Consider the following 15,272-nt stretch of genomic DNA (forward strand, 5'->3'; position numbering starts at 1 on the left):
ATAAAACGGTGTTTTGTCTAATTAAGACTAAATGCGCTATGTGCTGGGGCATGTTTCAAAATAAAAGTCCTCTGAAAACACGCGAGTTCACCTCATTAACCAAATGAATCAACTGTGTAAGAGCCGGCTAAACTATAACTATCACTGGTACCAAACTGGTGTGGGAGAACCTGGTTATAGTTCTAGTTTTTTTTTGGTTTGTTTGTTTCTTTAACAATCATTCATATAAACATTTAATATTGAAAACCGACATTTTCAAATTTATATTAAAGTGCAGTGTTAAAATGGTGTGTCACACAGTCAAGGAATCACATAATATAATTTTATAATTATCATGACCTCAGATAAGAAAATACAAACTATAATTAAGGTTAAATAATGGGAATTTACATATAAAAAATAATTTTGAAAAAAGAGTTACATGATTACATTGCTACTGTAGATCTTAAGACAGCATGGCTGAACGTCAAATGTCTATTCACTCCCTACCAAGTGCACAACAAAAGCCATGGGTCCTCCACGCCCAAGAAGCGAACTATGAGTCCATGAGGGAGGCATTTGGAACACAGCCCATTGTTTTTGCAGCAGTGCGGGACTCCAGTGGGGGGCAGTAGTGCCGCTTCCACGTTTTACCTTTTTTACGCTGCGCTGAACAGAAGAAGAGCAGAAAGGCTACTGAATGTGTTAGTTAACCACACGGAGAAACTCGCCGTTCACTGTTTAAACACTACCGAAATCGTTTCAGGCAGATCTACGTTCTCACACATCGGCTATTCGACCACATCCAGGGGACAGATGAGCTGAAAGCGCGCTGTTTCCGACCGGATCTAAGGTAACGTTGGGCAGGGCGTATGTTGGCTTGCTGAGTGGCGTGATCGCCATCTAACTTCTAGGTGACCAAAGTTTGTATCCAGTGATGTGGAAGAATATTAAATACATGGTCAGTCTCTCACTGCGTTCACATTTCATTAGACTCATTCTGTGCTGTTTAGATACATTTACTGAGTAAATGTCCAGACCAGGAGTGAGAGGTCTCCCTGTTTCAGCTTGAAAGGATTTGGTGTTAAATAACTTAGTTATTATTTTGCTTGCTAGTTATTTAAGGTAACCGCGCTAGTTTCATAGCTTCCAGCCTTTTACCGAGGGCTCCGTCAGTTTGGCTCGGGTCGTTTCTGGTTCCTCTGCAATATTCAGTGCCAGACCAGTTCTCAGCCGTATTTCTCTATGCTTGTTTATTTAATAACTGTGATGGTCCTAATAGCCAATGTGTTCAGTCAGAACAGACATCTACACAGAACAAGAAGCGGCCAAATGGACGTTAGATTCACTGAATCGGACTGTTCAAAAGAACCGACTCAGTAGAACGCCCCGTCAAATTGGCTTTCCTATACTAGACAGTGCGTGTCCAGTTTCTGCTCAATAAGCCAGGACATGCCATGTTTCTGTAAAGCTTATATTTTATTACTATTGCAAACTGTGCTGACACTTAAATTGAATAAGCTATAACAAGCTCTAGGCTCTAATCTCCCAATTGTTGATGTTATAATTATTAATAACTATCATAATTACCATCATCATTATTACTACTATTTTTGCTATTACTCCTGATTTCAAGGTAAGTCTAAGGTTTCATCCTCCAGCTTTGAAGGAGTTGTTTTTTTCACCTTTTACTTGCTTGGTTGGGTTTTCATGAGGCTTCTGTTTTCTGTTTTTCTGATTTTCTGAGCTGTGTTGGGACAACGGGTTGTAAAAAGCACAATACAAGTCACTTGATCTCATGCTGTATCTGATCGGTTTATAAATATGCACACAGAAAACCATCTCAGACATGGAAAGGATGATCCACGTGCTAGTGCTGGATGATTGTCAGGCCAGTTGACCTCAGTTGCTTCCAGACAGTGATTAATCCTTGTCCTGGACTATGCAACATTTTGCATGGGAATGTAGCCCAGAACCTTTGTGGAAAACCAACTAGGGGTCAGTTTCCTGAAAGCGATCAATCTAATAATAGTAAAAAAAATAAATAAAAAATTTGCCCACTGTCATGGTCATATCCGGATGTTAGGTTTGGAATGAATTCGGCCTTGGATGTGACAGATGCCACATGACCGGGTTTGCTGCCTGTGAAATGGGCGAGCACACCAGTCAGTTGTAGCAGAGTGCAAAACCATCATCATGGGCAAAGGATGTGATTTGACTGATGTCCAAAAGAACATGATCATAGGGCACTGGGAGAAGGGTGGTAGCAACCCTTAACAGGCTAACTTTTGTAGGATGTTTTTTAAGCCTTCGTAGTGAAGGTGTACCGAGACTGGACTTCTTCCCAAAGGCATGACAGTGGTGCCCCACAGGCCATTGATGCCAGAGTTAAGGGACCGGTTAAGCTCTATAATGAACACCTTCCGTCACCTAATACATTCAATGCCATGATGTCTCGCTAGTGTCATCCAAGCCAAGGGTAGTTATTCCCACTATTATGTAGGTGGTCATAATCTCATCATCTCAGATGATAATAACTATAGTAATATTAATCACAATAATAATAATAAGAAGAAGTATTCAAAATTGACGTCTCATTTAATATTTATTCCTAACTCCCCAGGGAAATTGCCGGCCCCTGGCCTTTAGCTGTTGCAGGTTCACATAGTTCTTTAGAACGTTTAGGAAAAGGCTTGTTAATTTACAAACACGCTTAATAACTACTTAACTGAGTACTTAGTGTTACGAAGCTTTTTGAAACATTACGTATGTATTGTTACAACTTCAGAATCGCATGTTTTTCAACTTTTAGTAAAAGGAAGAATGGCGTCTGCCATTGACCCTCTGAGCCAGGATGCATAGTTTTGGCTGTCCACAAGAGGGCGCTCATAGCGCTGTTTGTTTTAACAGCAGTGGGAGAAAAGTGAATGACACTCCCCAGCTGTAGAGGACTTTTCACATAGTGCTGCTTTAACTTGTGTCCTGTATTTCCCTTGGACATGAATGACGTACCTCCACTCTCTTTTTGTTATAGATATGTGAAGACTTAAAGACCCTGGCAGCTTCTCCAGCAGAATTCACCACGGCGGGGGACATCAAGCCCACTGTGTGCAGGGTGGTCATCTACCTCCAGAGGGACATGTCGGGAGAGAGCTGCCTGCACCAGCACCCCCTGCAGGCTGCGCCCATCGTAGAAGTCTCTGCAGTGGCCTGCCCCAAGAGCAAGACCTGCGGCCAGCACGGCACTGTGGGAAACAAGTATGTGAGGCTCAACGTGGGCGGAGTCCTGTACTACTCCACTGTGCAGGTGCTGACGCGACAGGACAGCCTGCTGAAGTCCATGTTCAGTGGCAAGACGGAGGTTTTTACAGACAAGGAAGGTGAATGCTGGAGAATGTTGATGACTAGGGCTGCAAGGAACAGTTACTATTCTCATCCATTCTGTCTATCAATTAGTGCAAATGGGACCTTGAATTCTAAAAGCTTATAGGCTACAATTCTAAGCTGCTGCTGCTGCTGTTTTTTTAAAGACGTGTGTTTAATTAAACTGTATTAAGCTCTGTATGTGAGCTGACAGCAGTGATTTAGTTCCTCCACCATTTAGTTTAAAATCTTTTTACTGATTTGAAGGTTTAACCCACAACATCTCCTACATGCTGTCAAAACTCTAGAGTACTTTCTCTAGAGTACCCCCCCCCCCCCCTCTAGAGTGAGAACCGCCTACTGTTCCACACCATTGTAGAACCCCCACTATTACCCAAAACCCCAAACTCTCCCAGAGCGGCACATTTCTTTGTGATCGGCCGGTGATCATTCTCATATTACCGATACTGTGGCGGTCACATTTACACTTGTGCACCTGAGGGCACCAGCCTGAGGGCGTCAGCAGAGCTGGGCGACGAAAACAATCTGCAGTAGAATCTGGCAGGTGTAATTCCTTCAGTATATCAGTGTAAACATTAGTGGCATTAGCAAGTTTAGCATTTCTACTCAAAAACATGAGTAAATCTGTCCCATCGGTCAGCCCTGCGTTTACCCCTGTTTTATTGATTGCCTAGTCAAAACTCAATAGAGGGGAAACTGGAGTAAGTGTGTGTGTGTGTGTGTGTGTGTGTGTGTTTGAGTAATGAGTGCATTTAGTAACGGGCTTATTTTGGCCAAAATGATGTTCATGCTTTCTTGACTATTTTTGTAGTTGATTCTTACGTTTAAAAAAAAATGAATGCATCTGAATCATCTCTCTCAGATTGCTGCATCACTAAGGACTGATGTGTTTTTACACCCCTAGTTTAAATGTGGCTGTTTGTGTTTGTGGTCTGAAAGGATTTTGTTCTTCTCAGGTTGGATTTTGATAGACCGCTGTGGGAAGCACTTCGGGTCAATACTTGGCTACTTGAGGGATGGAAGTTTGACCTTGCCCAAGAGCAGACAGGGCATCATGGAGCTTTTGGCAGAGGCCAAGTACTATCATATCCAGGGATTGATGGACTTGTGTCAGCATGCCCTTCAGGTCAGTGAAGCTTAGTTGGGTCAGAGTAGTTTTAAAGCCAAGTTTCAAAAGCAGACCATCAGTTATCTAAACCTGCCAAGGAATTGAGCTAGATGGTCTTTGTCTCAGACATTGATTACATCACTGAAACTGCCTTTAAAGGCCAAATGGGCTCTCGGTAATCTGTCATTATTTGTAATATGAGGTAAATTCGGTGCAAGTGAAAGATTGAGCTTATGCAGCCATCCTTTCTCGTTTGGATTTTGTGCCGTGCCATGCTGGGAATAAATCCCTCCTTACTTGTAGGTCCCTGCTTGCATTGGACACTGATGTGTGACATATTTATTTATTTATTTTCTTACCTACTTACTCATTTATCTATGTTTAATTTTGATTGACAGGATAATCATCAGAAGGCTCTGTGTGTTATTCCGGTCATCACCTCCCCAAAGGAAGAGGAGAGATTAATACAGGGCTGTACGAGGGTAAGGTTCTGCTTGCGGGAGGATTTAAAAAAAAAAAAAAAATGTTTTTAGCAAGCAATTAAAATCTTGTCTTATGTCCATCATTGATGTTTTTCTGTAACAGCCTGTAGTGAAGCTACTCTACAACCGAGGCAACAACAAATATTCCTATACCAGGTAAATGAGTAGCATGTTGATCTATTGTGATCTGTCTGTGAAATTCTGTATTCACACACACACACACACACACACATATACATTGGCATTCACAAGTTTGGGCTTCTCTGGTCAGAAGTTCGTAGTTAGGTCAGTAGAAGATGAACTGAGCTGCTAAAGACCTGAAATTATAGATTAAACATAAGATTAAACCAGGAGACGTGTATTAGTTTTGTATTGCACTATTTAAAGTAAAGGGAAAAAAAAAGAAATGAGCTCCATGCAAAAGTTTAGGCACCCCAAGGCAATTTGTACTTTCAGGTCATTCATACCTAGGTCTCTGACTGTAATTAGCTTCTTAGCGCTATGGCTTGTTCACAGTAATTCATTATGAATAGGCAAATGTTGCAAATTTTATAGCTTTAAAATACTGACTCCTCAAACCTTGTCCCAGCACTCAGGAGCTGTGGGCTCCTCCAAGCAACCGCCAAGCACTCTGAAAATGACTATAGGCTATAGGATAATGGCAAAGCACTTTCTGGTAGTAATACCCTCAGTTTTAAATGCAATTATGAAATGGCAAATAACAGGAATAAGTTCCAGAATACCAAGAAACCTTACTGAGAGAACTGTTCACAAAAATGCAATATGCAAATCTAAATCACTGTTAAACAGCAAAAGATTTAGCAGACTGTGGAAATCTGCATAAATAAGCATAATCTGAAAAACACCTCTCCTGCATCCTTAACAAAATAATAACTTACTAACGTGATTATTAAACACGGCTGAAGCAGCAATTATGAATAAATAAATAAATAAATAAATAAATAAAAACATGTCCTGGGGACTAATGAAGTTAAAAAAAAAGCCATGCTTTGGGCTTGTGTTGCAGTCAGTGGCCCTGAGAACATTTTACTGGAAGAGATGATGGTGAAATGGACTTTAAATTAAATACCAGTAAATTTTGCCCACTTAGAAGAACAACATTTTTTTTAAATTTGACCTGGGGTGCACGTGTGTGTGTGTGTGTGTGTGTGTGTGTGTGTGTGTGTGTGTGTGTGTGTGTGTGTGTGTGTGTGTGTGTGTGAGAGAGAGAGAGACTTTTTGTAATATTATTTTAAATTGTGCTTGATTTTCCCCATGTGTCCTGAAAGCAACTCTGACGACAACTTGCTGAAGAACATTGAGCTTTTTGAGAAGCTGTCCCTGAGCTACAATGGACGTGTGCTGTTCATGAAGGATGTAATTGGGGATGAGATCTGTTGCTGGTCCTTCTACGGACAGGGCCGCAAGTTAGCCGAAGTTTGCTGCACATCCATTGTCTATGCTACTGAGAAGAAGCAGACCAAGGTAAGGAGCGGCCTTATCTTGTCTTTTTGTTTGTTTGTTTATTTGTTTTTCTTAGTCATAAAGTTGTGAAATGTTAATAGTAGGCTCATGGGATTGCGATTTTAATGATGTCTATACTCTACTTAAAATTTCTGTTGTCAGCTGTGTTGTCTAAGCTGTGTATACGACTCGCCAGCTGGCTGGTTTGTCCTATACCCAGCTCAGTAAACACAAATGACGACTGAATGCCTGTCCATAAAAACAGCTGTCGCACACCAGTCAAGTCCCCATCGTGTATAAATAGCCAGTACTGCGTTTTGAATATCTGAATGATGTATGAAGTCGGCTATGAGTCAATCAGTAAACATTTCATCACCCTTTATTTATTCAGCTTCAACAGATGTTCCTGCTGAGCAGTTTTTAATATTTTTTTTCTGTTTGGAATAACAGAAATCAAACCTTCAAAAAGATGTTCCACCACCAGCGCTACAATAATTATATTATATGAGACAGTTTCTACTTTTTGACTGAAGAAATGTAACCGTTGAGAACTGACACGTCAATAAAGCACTGCTTTTGGTTATACTGAGTTACTGATGGGCAATGCTTAAAAAAATATCAGATTGTGATGCTTAAAACATTTTCAAAATATGTATTATAATATTTTAATTATAATAACATAAAAATAGTATTCTATTATAATATACTACTACAAGGCTTTAGTAGTGTCCGGTTTTGCAGTTTGTATTGTGTAAAACTAAGTGTTATTGAATACAATCATAAACTAGAAATATATTTAGGGCTTGTGGGCTGATACCACTATCTATGATCTTTCATATACATAGACTGTATATCCAAATGTTTATGGACCCACCTTCTAATAAAAGCATTCAGCGACTATAAGCTGCACCCATTGCTGACAGATATGTGCAAGTGCGCACAGACAGCTTGTCCTGTCCCCAAAGTGAGGTACTGTCAATAGAATAGAATGAACCACTTTCTGGTGCAGATAAACCTGTATAATGCCAGGCGTAGGCTAGAGGGGCATAAAGCATTCCAGCATTGAGCTGTGGAGCAGTGTTCTCTGGAATAGTTGGGGAATTTGGGATGAGGTAGGGTGGTGATCATCTAACGTTCTGACCTCCCTAGTGGTCTTGTGTTGTGGAATGCAAATCCTCACAGCAATGTTTGGAAATCTAGTAGAAATCCTTCCCTGGAGAGTAGAGAAAGTTACTCTAACAAAAGCAGGATAAACTCTTTCTAATACCATTTATTTCAGAAGAAACGATGAATGAACAGGCGTCCTAATACTTTTGTCCATATAGTATATATGATGGAAAAACAATTGTTGATGGTTTTAGATGTTTGCTAAGAGTGTGCATCAACAGACGGGCTAGTGAAATGAATTAACAGCATTTATATTGTTTGCTTTTGAAGTTCGGCAAGAAAGTTTAGATTCTGTATTTGCTGCTTTGTTTACAGGTTGAGTTTCCTGAGGCGCGGATCTACGAGGAGACGCTGAACGCCCTGCTTTATGAGACACTCCCAGTCCCAGACAACTCTCTGCTGGAGGCCACGCGCCGCCGTGCCCACTGTTGCTCCCACAGCGAGGAGGACGAGGGCGTGGAGCTGAGGGAGCGCGTCCGGCGCATACATATCAAGAGATACAGCACCTACGACGACAGACCACTTGGACATTAGCTGCGCGGGGGACTCTGTTCTACTTGCTCTTCCAAATATCTTCTCCACTTGTGCCTCTATTTTCGTCCTGCTGTGGGCGAAAGCTCACATTATGTACTAAGTGTGCGCACTGTGTTCTGCACAGAGCACTTTTAGGGTACCCTGTTGACGGTGAGACATGCAGAGAACGATTCATGCTATACTCTATCCAGACCGCACTATAGGGAAGAGGTTTTGATCAGGGGTATTGCTTTTATTGTCTCTGACGCTGATAATGTGATTCCCTATTTCTGGACATTTTCCAGAATGTTCCAATTAGTGCCTTAAAACACTAGGATTATTTTTTAGTTCTTAATCTCAAAATGTATTGTTCAATAATTGCTATAAATTATTCCTTAATTCTGATATTAATAGATGGTTTATGTAGTGAGGAGCTGATGTGTTGGCCAATGTACTGCTTTTAAGATTTTAAAGAAATTACCCCTTTAGTTTAGAATGGTAGATGCAACAGGGTCATGGACACCTAAGGCTCACTGATGCGATCCACAGAGGCTCCACCTCACAACTTACAGGACTTCTAGGATCTGCTGCTAATGTCTTGCTGTCAGACAGCACAGGACGCCTTCAGTGGTCTTGTGGAATCCACCCATGCCTCAATTGGTGAGGTCTTTTTTGGCGGCACAAGGTGGGGTGCTGAGTATCAGGCAGGTGGTTCTAATGTTATGGCTGATTGGTGTATAAACGCAAAATTCCACTACATAGCTGAAGGTTGGGGCAGCCGTTTTCAGTGGCCTCTTTTACCTCAACGCCATATGTGGCATCATTCCACGCACCTTAACATAGGTTAGAAGTTAGTTAGAAGTACTATGTTGCCACGAACTGGAGGATGCATGTTATGCAGAGTGCTGCCATTTGAGGTAAAACGTTGTTAGCGTAGCTTTCCGTCGATTTTCGAAGCAAATTATATTGGCCTATTTACTAAAATGAAATTGGTGACCAGTGTTTGTTAGCACCATTAGCCTAGCATCTCTCATTGTAAGCTAAAGAAGCACACATCAGATATCAGACATGTTTCAGCTGATTGACTGAATCTGGGGTGAGTGATAAATCATGCTTATTATGATTATTTTTAGTTTTTCAATCTAACCATTCCTTTAAGAGGTTAAATCAGACCCTGATGGACGTGGCTCATATGGCAGTTTGAAAAGTCCTCTTTTTTTTGTTGGGGGGGTGGTTGGATCGCACACCTGCCAGTTTTCTGACGACAATTGCTCAATAATGTACTGAACAGTGTGGAAGTGCGAGCTTTCGCCCACGGTCAAACGTCTGTGAGAAATACCACACTACTGGCAACTCTCTCCAATACGCCATTTAACCACTGTTTAAATCACTGCCTCGTCATGGCTGCGTGATTGCTCAGTGGACTTGTGCTATCCAGACAATCTGGTTGCCTTATAGGACGAGTTTAATATTTACTCCCCATCAGTACAGACTTCTTTTTGGGACTCTTTTTTTTTAAATGTAACTTTATCACCTTTGGAAATGTGTTTGGAAGCTGATTTGCTGAAGAACGACACTCTCCCTGTAGACACTAGGATTGAATCTTGAGACGTACAACAGAATACCACTGATCTTCCACATATTGCAATCTATCCGTCAATGTGAACACGGAGCACGTGTTCACAGATGTTCCTTTTTACATTTTTTTTATTTATTTACCTCAATATTTTAAAGTTCAACCTTTTTTTAATGCGAACACAAACTGAGAGTCTTTCATAAGACTGTTGTAAATGAATGTTAAGCACCTTTATGCTTTTTATTGTGTGTGTGTGGGAAAACGCAAAACAGCAGTGAGCCAGATGTGACAAGGCCTTTAAAAAAAAAAAAAAAAAAAAAAAGGTGGTGGAGGACTCTGTGGTGAATTGGTGGAAAAGACATTCAGAATATGGGGTTGACTTCACCAGTTATATCCCTGTGACTTTTGGTAAATGCAGTGTACTTTGTTTATAGATTTATTTTCTCAAGCCTTTCATACTTTTCCAAAATCTTATATTTAACAGGACACTGTGTGCCTCTTTGATATTCGCTGCTCTAACATTTCTCTTCTTGTTACAGAGATTAAAAGTGTTGAATGTGTGTGTTTCTGTTTTTGTGCCCAAACAGTTCCCTTTTTATGAACTCCTACTGCAGTGCACTGCTTAATCAACACCATGTGGTCTACTGAGGAGCCATGTCAGTTTCAGACATGTATGAAATTCAGACACCCCAAGAAAACTTGGTAACATATTTAAACAGGTGAACATCTGATCATCATTTGAACAGTATTGGAAAAGGGGTGGTAATTTAATTAAACACATAAAAGAAATTCAGAAATAATTTGTCAAATGTAATTAACAGAAATGCAATTCTACAATTGAAATCAGCTGATGATCAGAACATCATTAGAGAGGATTTTGTCTTATTTAACCCTCAGACATTTAGTTTGGTTTGTTCTTGATTGTTGTTGAAGTGAGTGGGATCACCATGGCCAGATCCGAAGAGCTCCCTGAGGCCTTCAGAAAGGAGGTTGTATGTGTCCAAGAATGGATCCGAATATATCTCGAAATCATTTACCATTAGGAAACATGTAAAACACCTGCCAACACAGCCAGATCAGGCCGTCTTAGCGAGTCCAGCCTAAGAGCAGAGCGCAAGATGCGTAAAAATGCCATTATAGGGCCTGCAGGTAGCTCTTGCTGAAAGTCAATGTGAAGGTACAGAATCTGCCATCAGTAAGAGACTGCACAAGTCCCTTCCTGTCAAAAAAAAAAAACTCACAACATCAGTGCAAGACTAAAGTTTTCCAGAGAACACATGAAAATCTAACCTGCTGTACTTTGGCATCAACTGTGTCCAGAGCTACCTGCAGGTACCTGTGGGTACATGCGTTTAGTATTACATCATACTCAAAGTTACCTAACTCGCCTTCATAAAAAAGTGGACTTTAATACCTGGTTATTTCTAACAGCAGGCATTGATTACAGTCTATTATTTCCCCTTAATGACCGTTAAATGTTTCCTTTAGAGCATGTATGCTATAATAGCCACATAATTGTCCACTCTGACAAAAGGCGACCTACATCACCTAAAAGCATCAGGCTTTGTTCCCTCTCTCTTTTTTCACGTCATTTAATAATTGGGAGGCTATAAAAATCTTGCTGGGTTCAGGGGATCATGTGCAGCTTCAGCTGTAGAGGAGCTATAAATAAAGCCGCTACGTCTCATTGATGAAGCGCTCGGAGGGGGCGGGGCCGAGCGGACTGACGTCATTGGGAGTGAAGTGAACATGGCTCCACTCGGCGATAGTGATTTTCCCCACCTGTTTTCCGACAAGCCCGCCCCCCTGCGCTGGGTTAGGCGGGGAGTTTAAGAACAATGGGCTTGAAACTTAGGCTGCACTGAGGCTGGATTCGTAGCACACGGTGTGCGTCCGGAACTGTACCGTAATCTCCGTATTATGCGTAGTATACTAATGATGGTGCTGGACCGGTTTGACGTACTGTCCTTTAAACTGCATGAGGTTTTAGATGCAGCCACTGTCTAATCAATTGCAGTTGTATTAGTCACATAAACACACTCACATGAAGACAATCTGATCACATAGAAATCAAGATAAAAAAAAAAATAATAAAAACAGATAAAATATATAGCACTAAAACATTTATGAATGATATAGAAATAAAGACAGTAGAACAGTTTTCTCCCCCATTCACGTTTCAGAACAGCGGTGAGTCAGGAATGATGTTGGCCATGTTTCGATATGAAATCGTAAAGAGGAATTGAATTTGCAACGATTATAATGATGCTGCTGCTGCTGATAATAATAATAATAATAATAATATTAATAATAATCATCATCATCATAATGAAAATAATAACAATAATAATAATAATAATAATAATAATAATAATAATAATAATAATATCATATTATATTGAAATAGATTAAAAGACTAATACATCAACACCCAAAACTTTGTATTTGTACTTTACGGTAGAAGGAAAAAAAACCTTTACCTGTACTTTCATGTTTCACGTTTTTTTGTTTGTTTGTTTGTTTGTTTTTTTGCGTTTTTTTATCCCGATTTAGGAGCGTTTCTATTGGTCCATTCATGATGATATTCTGAAGCAATGAAAAAATAAAAGCAGTCAGATTAAAAACAGGTCTAAAAGTTTAAAATGGCAAAAATGTAGATGCAATTTATTTATTTTATTTTTTTTTGCAATAAGTGTCTGTTTATTTTATTATCTGTTTATTGCGATTAGAAAATACTAGCCAATCTCAGCACGAGGAGGTGGAGCTTGGCGGAATGCGGGTGGGGAAACAAATAACAACGCCTACAGCGGTCCCTGGATGCGTCAGCGCTCAGCTGTCAACACACACGTTCATGTGAAAAGGGGAAGGAAGGATAAAAAAAAAAAACAGTAGGGAGAGGACGGCAGACAAAAGCCCAGAGCCCTGAACGTGTGCCCAGCCAGTTTATGCTGCACGCCGGTTCCCAAACAGTCCGGGGCAATGGGTTCGCCAGCAGACGAGGAATTTAAAGAGAAACTGCTGTGGAACGTGAAGCGGGAGGTGAGTGGTGTGTGTTATTTCTCTAAGTGCTGCTCCTCCCTGATGAATATGGGAGCAGGCAGAGGAGAGTCCATCCACTGCACCGGGTCTCATTAGCGCCCATCCACCGTGTTTAATATCAGAGCAGCTTCATATACTGGAAGTTTGATGCTGGTATCTAACAGGCTTAGTGGAGGAGCCTTCCGAAGAGCCCCTGAAGCCCGTTCCCGCTCCTCACCCTGTGGAGTTTAAAGGTGTGGGTTTTAGGAGGAATACAAGACTTACTTACATCACTTAGGAAACAACAGGGACGTTTTTTGGTTCTTTTTATTTGCGTTTTTATTGTCTATTTAACGATCGTGTTCTCGACTGAAGACACCACACACACACACACACACACACACACTATCTGAGCTAACAGTGCAACAGTGAAGCAGTTCATCATGGCTAGTGGACACGTTAGACAGTTACCTGTTGAATGGCGACCAGTGGTGTGAGGAAACACTGGGCTCGAACACCATCTGTAGCTTCGTTTTTGTGGCGAGTCGAAAATCAGATATCGCGCTAATTTGTGTCTCTCAACTCACAAATCTCTGCGGTTTCTGCGGTTGTACGCGGGCTCCATCATTAGCCACACTGCAGGCTAGGTTTCTTCCCTTCTTCATCACTGGAGCCTATTTTTGTTATCAGATATGGCACCATCTGCCATGCTGCTTCACTTCCACTACATTATGAGTCACTCTTTGGCGATGGCCTCGTTGTGTATGTGGTCTATGTAACCTATAAAGAAGTGGGTCACAATCTTGAGATGATAACAGGGATGCACTGATGTGGGAATTCTAGGCCAATATCCTGATATTTCTCTTGTAAATCTGTCGATTATGAGATTATTGGTTGGGATCTTGGACTGAAATTACAGAGAAATGTAACATTTCTTGCAAAGCTGAAGTTAGACTCCTATTCTCCAGCCCTGTAAGGTAACTGCTGCACCCTTTAGGATGGATTCATCAGTCTCAAATTGTTACTTTTTGTTCTCGTAAACAATCATCAGCTGATACCGATATTATCCTGATATCAGTGTGAATCTTTAGATACACATTATTTAGCTTTAGTAAAAAAGAGCTAACATTTTTATGCGAAGCAATACTGAGTATGTGGATTTCAAAGTATTGATACTGGTGATAGACTCAATCTTGACACAAAAATGGGCTAAAAACAGTTATTTTTTTTTAGCAGTAAACGTTTAATGAACTGGATATCCTGGATACTGGAAAAGTAAAAAAAAAAAATAGGAATAGTAGAAAACTATTGTACCTTCCGGACCCATACATATGGTCAGATGTATCTTTAAAAAACTTAGGTTTTCCATCTCCAGCAGCATTTCTAAACAAATCTCTCCATCCACACGTCCGTGCCAGCCCAGCCTGGGGGAAGGGGGGGGCTAACCTTACAGAGTTTGATGTCAGTGTGTAACAGCCAAAACAGACCTAAATACAGTGCGAAGTTGAAGCATGCAGATCTCTAAAACTCAAAAACTGGAGTCTTACGCAGCCTCAAAACCTGATTTGCAGCAGGAAAATTATTTTAATGTTTTTTATTGAACAAATCTCAAAAATCCTGATATCCTGAAAATAATACTTGTGAAATGAGGGATTCCTTTTTTTACGAGCACCTTTTCAAAGTACTATTATCAGGGTATCGGGATAATCGGGATCTTGGTATTACCTAGAATTGGAAACAAATAAGTACAATCACCCCTTCCTTCCTAATGAGCATTGGTTTTACACTGTGAGTATTTTGTATGAATACTCTTACCCTCCAGACCTTCCAGTGACACATGTTGCCAGGTCTCATTGATTTTACCCTCAGAGTTAATGAATATGCATTTTCAGAGGTTGTGAATCCCGTAAAACGTTTACAACCCTAGGCAGTAAAAAACACTATATGGACTGTGTACTATAAAAGAAATATTCCAGGAACTAGGCCAAATGGAGTGTGCAGGAGTGTGAGGTGGGTTCGCACAGCTTTCCCCAGGTTTTAGAGAGCAGCGCTCTCGAGTAATTGCCCTCACCTACTGCAACGCACTCCATTACAGTAACTTGTGTCAGTTGTAATCTGTTGTAGGATGTAATGCTCAAGTCTTACTTCACGTAATCTATGTCGCCTTTAAAGATTTAGGTCACATAAATCAGATTTACCGAAAATGGTTTTATGTAATGGATGAATTATTGAAGATCTCTGCTAAGTCTGGGTCCGTCTCAGCCTGGCAGAACCTAAAATGAAAATGTGTGGCGCTGTGTTATAAATCTCAGATACGCAGCCATGAAAGCAGTGGAACTAAAATCCCTGAATAAATCTATTGTAGCGGAACAGTTATTTCCACAATGCAATAAGACGCGAAGACGATTGGGGGGACAAAAACCCCACATCTCTTGCAGATCTCATATCGGTCTGAGTGAGGAGTGGAAATAAAGCACTCCATATGAACTGAACTGACATTACACCTTTTCTTCTTTTTCAAAGAGACACAGACTCATGTTCTGGGTAATTGCTGTCTGTGCCCTCGAGAGCAGGGCAGTGG

The 15,272-nt window shown here is 40.7% G+C and overlaps 2 protein-coding genes across 4 annotated transcripts in view; both read left to right on the top strand.

Moving 5' to 3' along the window:
- Positions 1-660: 660 nt before the first annotated feature.
- Positions 661-10,233, top strand: tnfaip1 (tumor necrosis factor, alpha-induced protein 1 (endothelial)). The gene is made up of 7 exons (XM_072691165.1): positions 661-832; positions 3,014-3,359; positions 4,320-4,489; positions 4,870-4,953; positions 5,057-5,109; positions 6,243-6,438; positions 7,900-10,233. Exons 2-7 carry the CDS (start codon positions 3,119-3,121, stop codon positions 8,116-8,118), a joined length of 963 nt encoding a protein of 320 aa, XP_072547266.1. The 5' UTR covers positions 661-832; positions 3,014-3,118; the 3' UTR covers positions 8,119-10,233.
- Positions 10,234-12,492: 2,259 nt separating this feature from the next.
- Positions 12,493-15,272, top strand: part of sgsm2 (small G protein signaling modulator 2) — a 62,841-nt gene continuing 60,061 nt past the window's right edge. For 2 of the 3 annotated variants that reach the window (XM_072692076.1, XM_072692078.1), the window contains exon 1: positions 12,494-12,712. In XM_072692076.1, coding sequence (XP_072548177.1) covers positions 12,653-12,712 — 60 coding nt within the window. In that variant the 5' untranslated portion in view covers positions 12,494-12,652. Of the gene's footprint in view, positions 12,713-15,272 lie in introns of all 3 variants that reach the window. The other variant, XM_072692077.1, reaches the window with a different exon arrangement.

This window comes from Salminus brasiliensis, chromosome 11, assembly GCF_030463535.1.
Source record: "Salminus brasiliensis chromosome 11, fSalBra1.hap2, whole genome shotgun sequence".
Taxonomy (NCBI): Eukaryota; Metazoa; Chordata; class Actinopteri; order Characiformes; family Bryconidae; genus Salminus; species Salminus brasiliensis.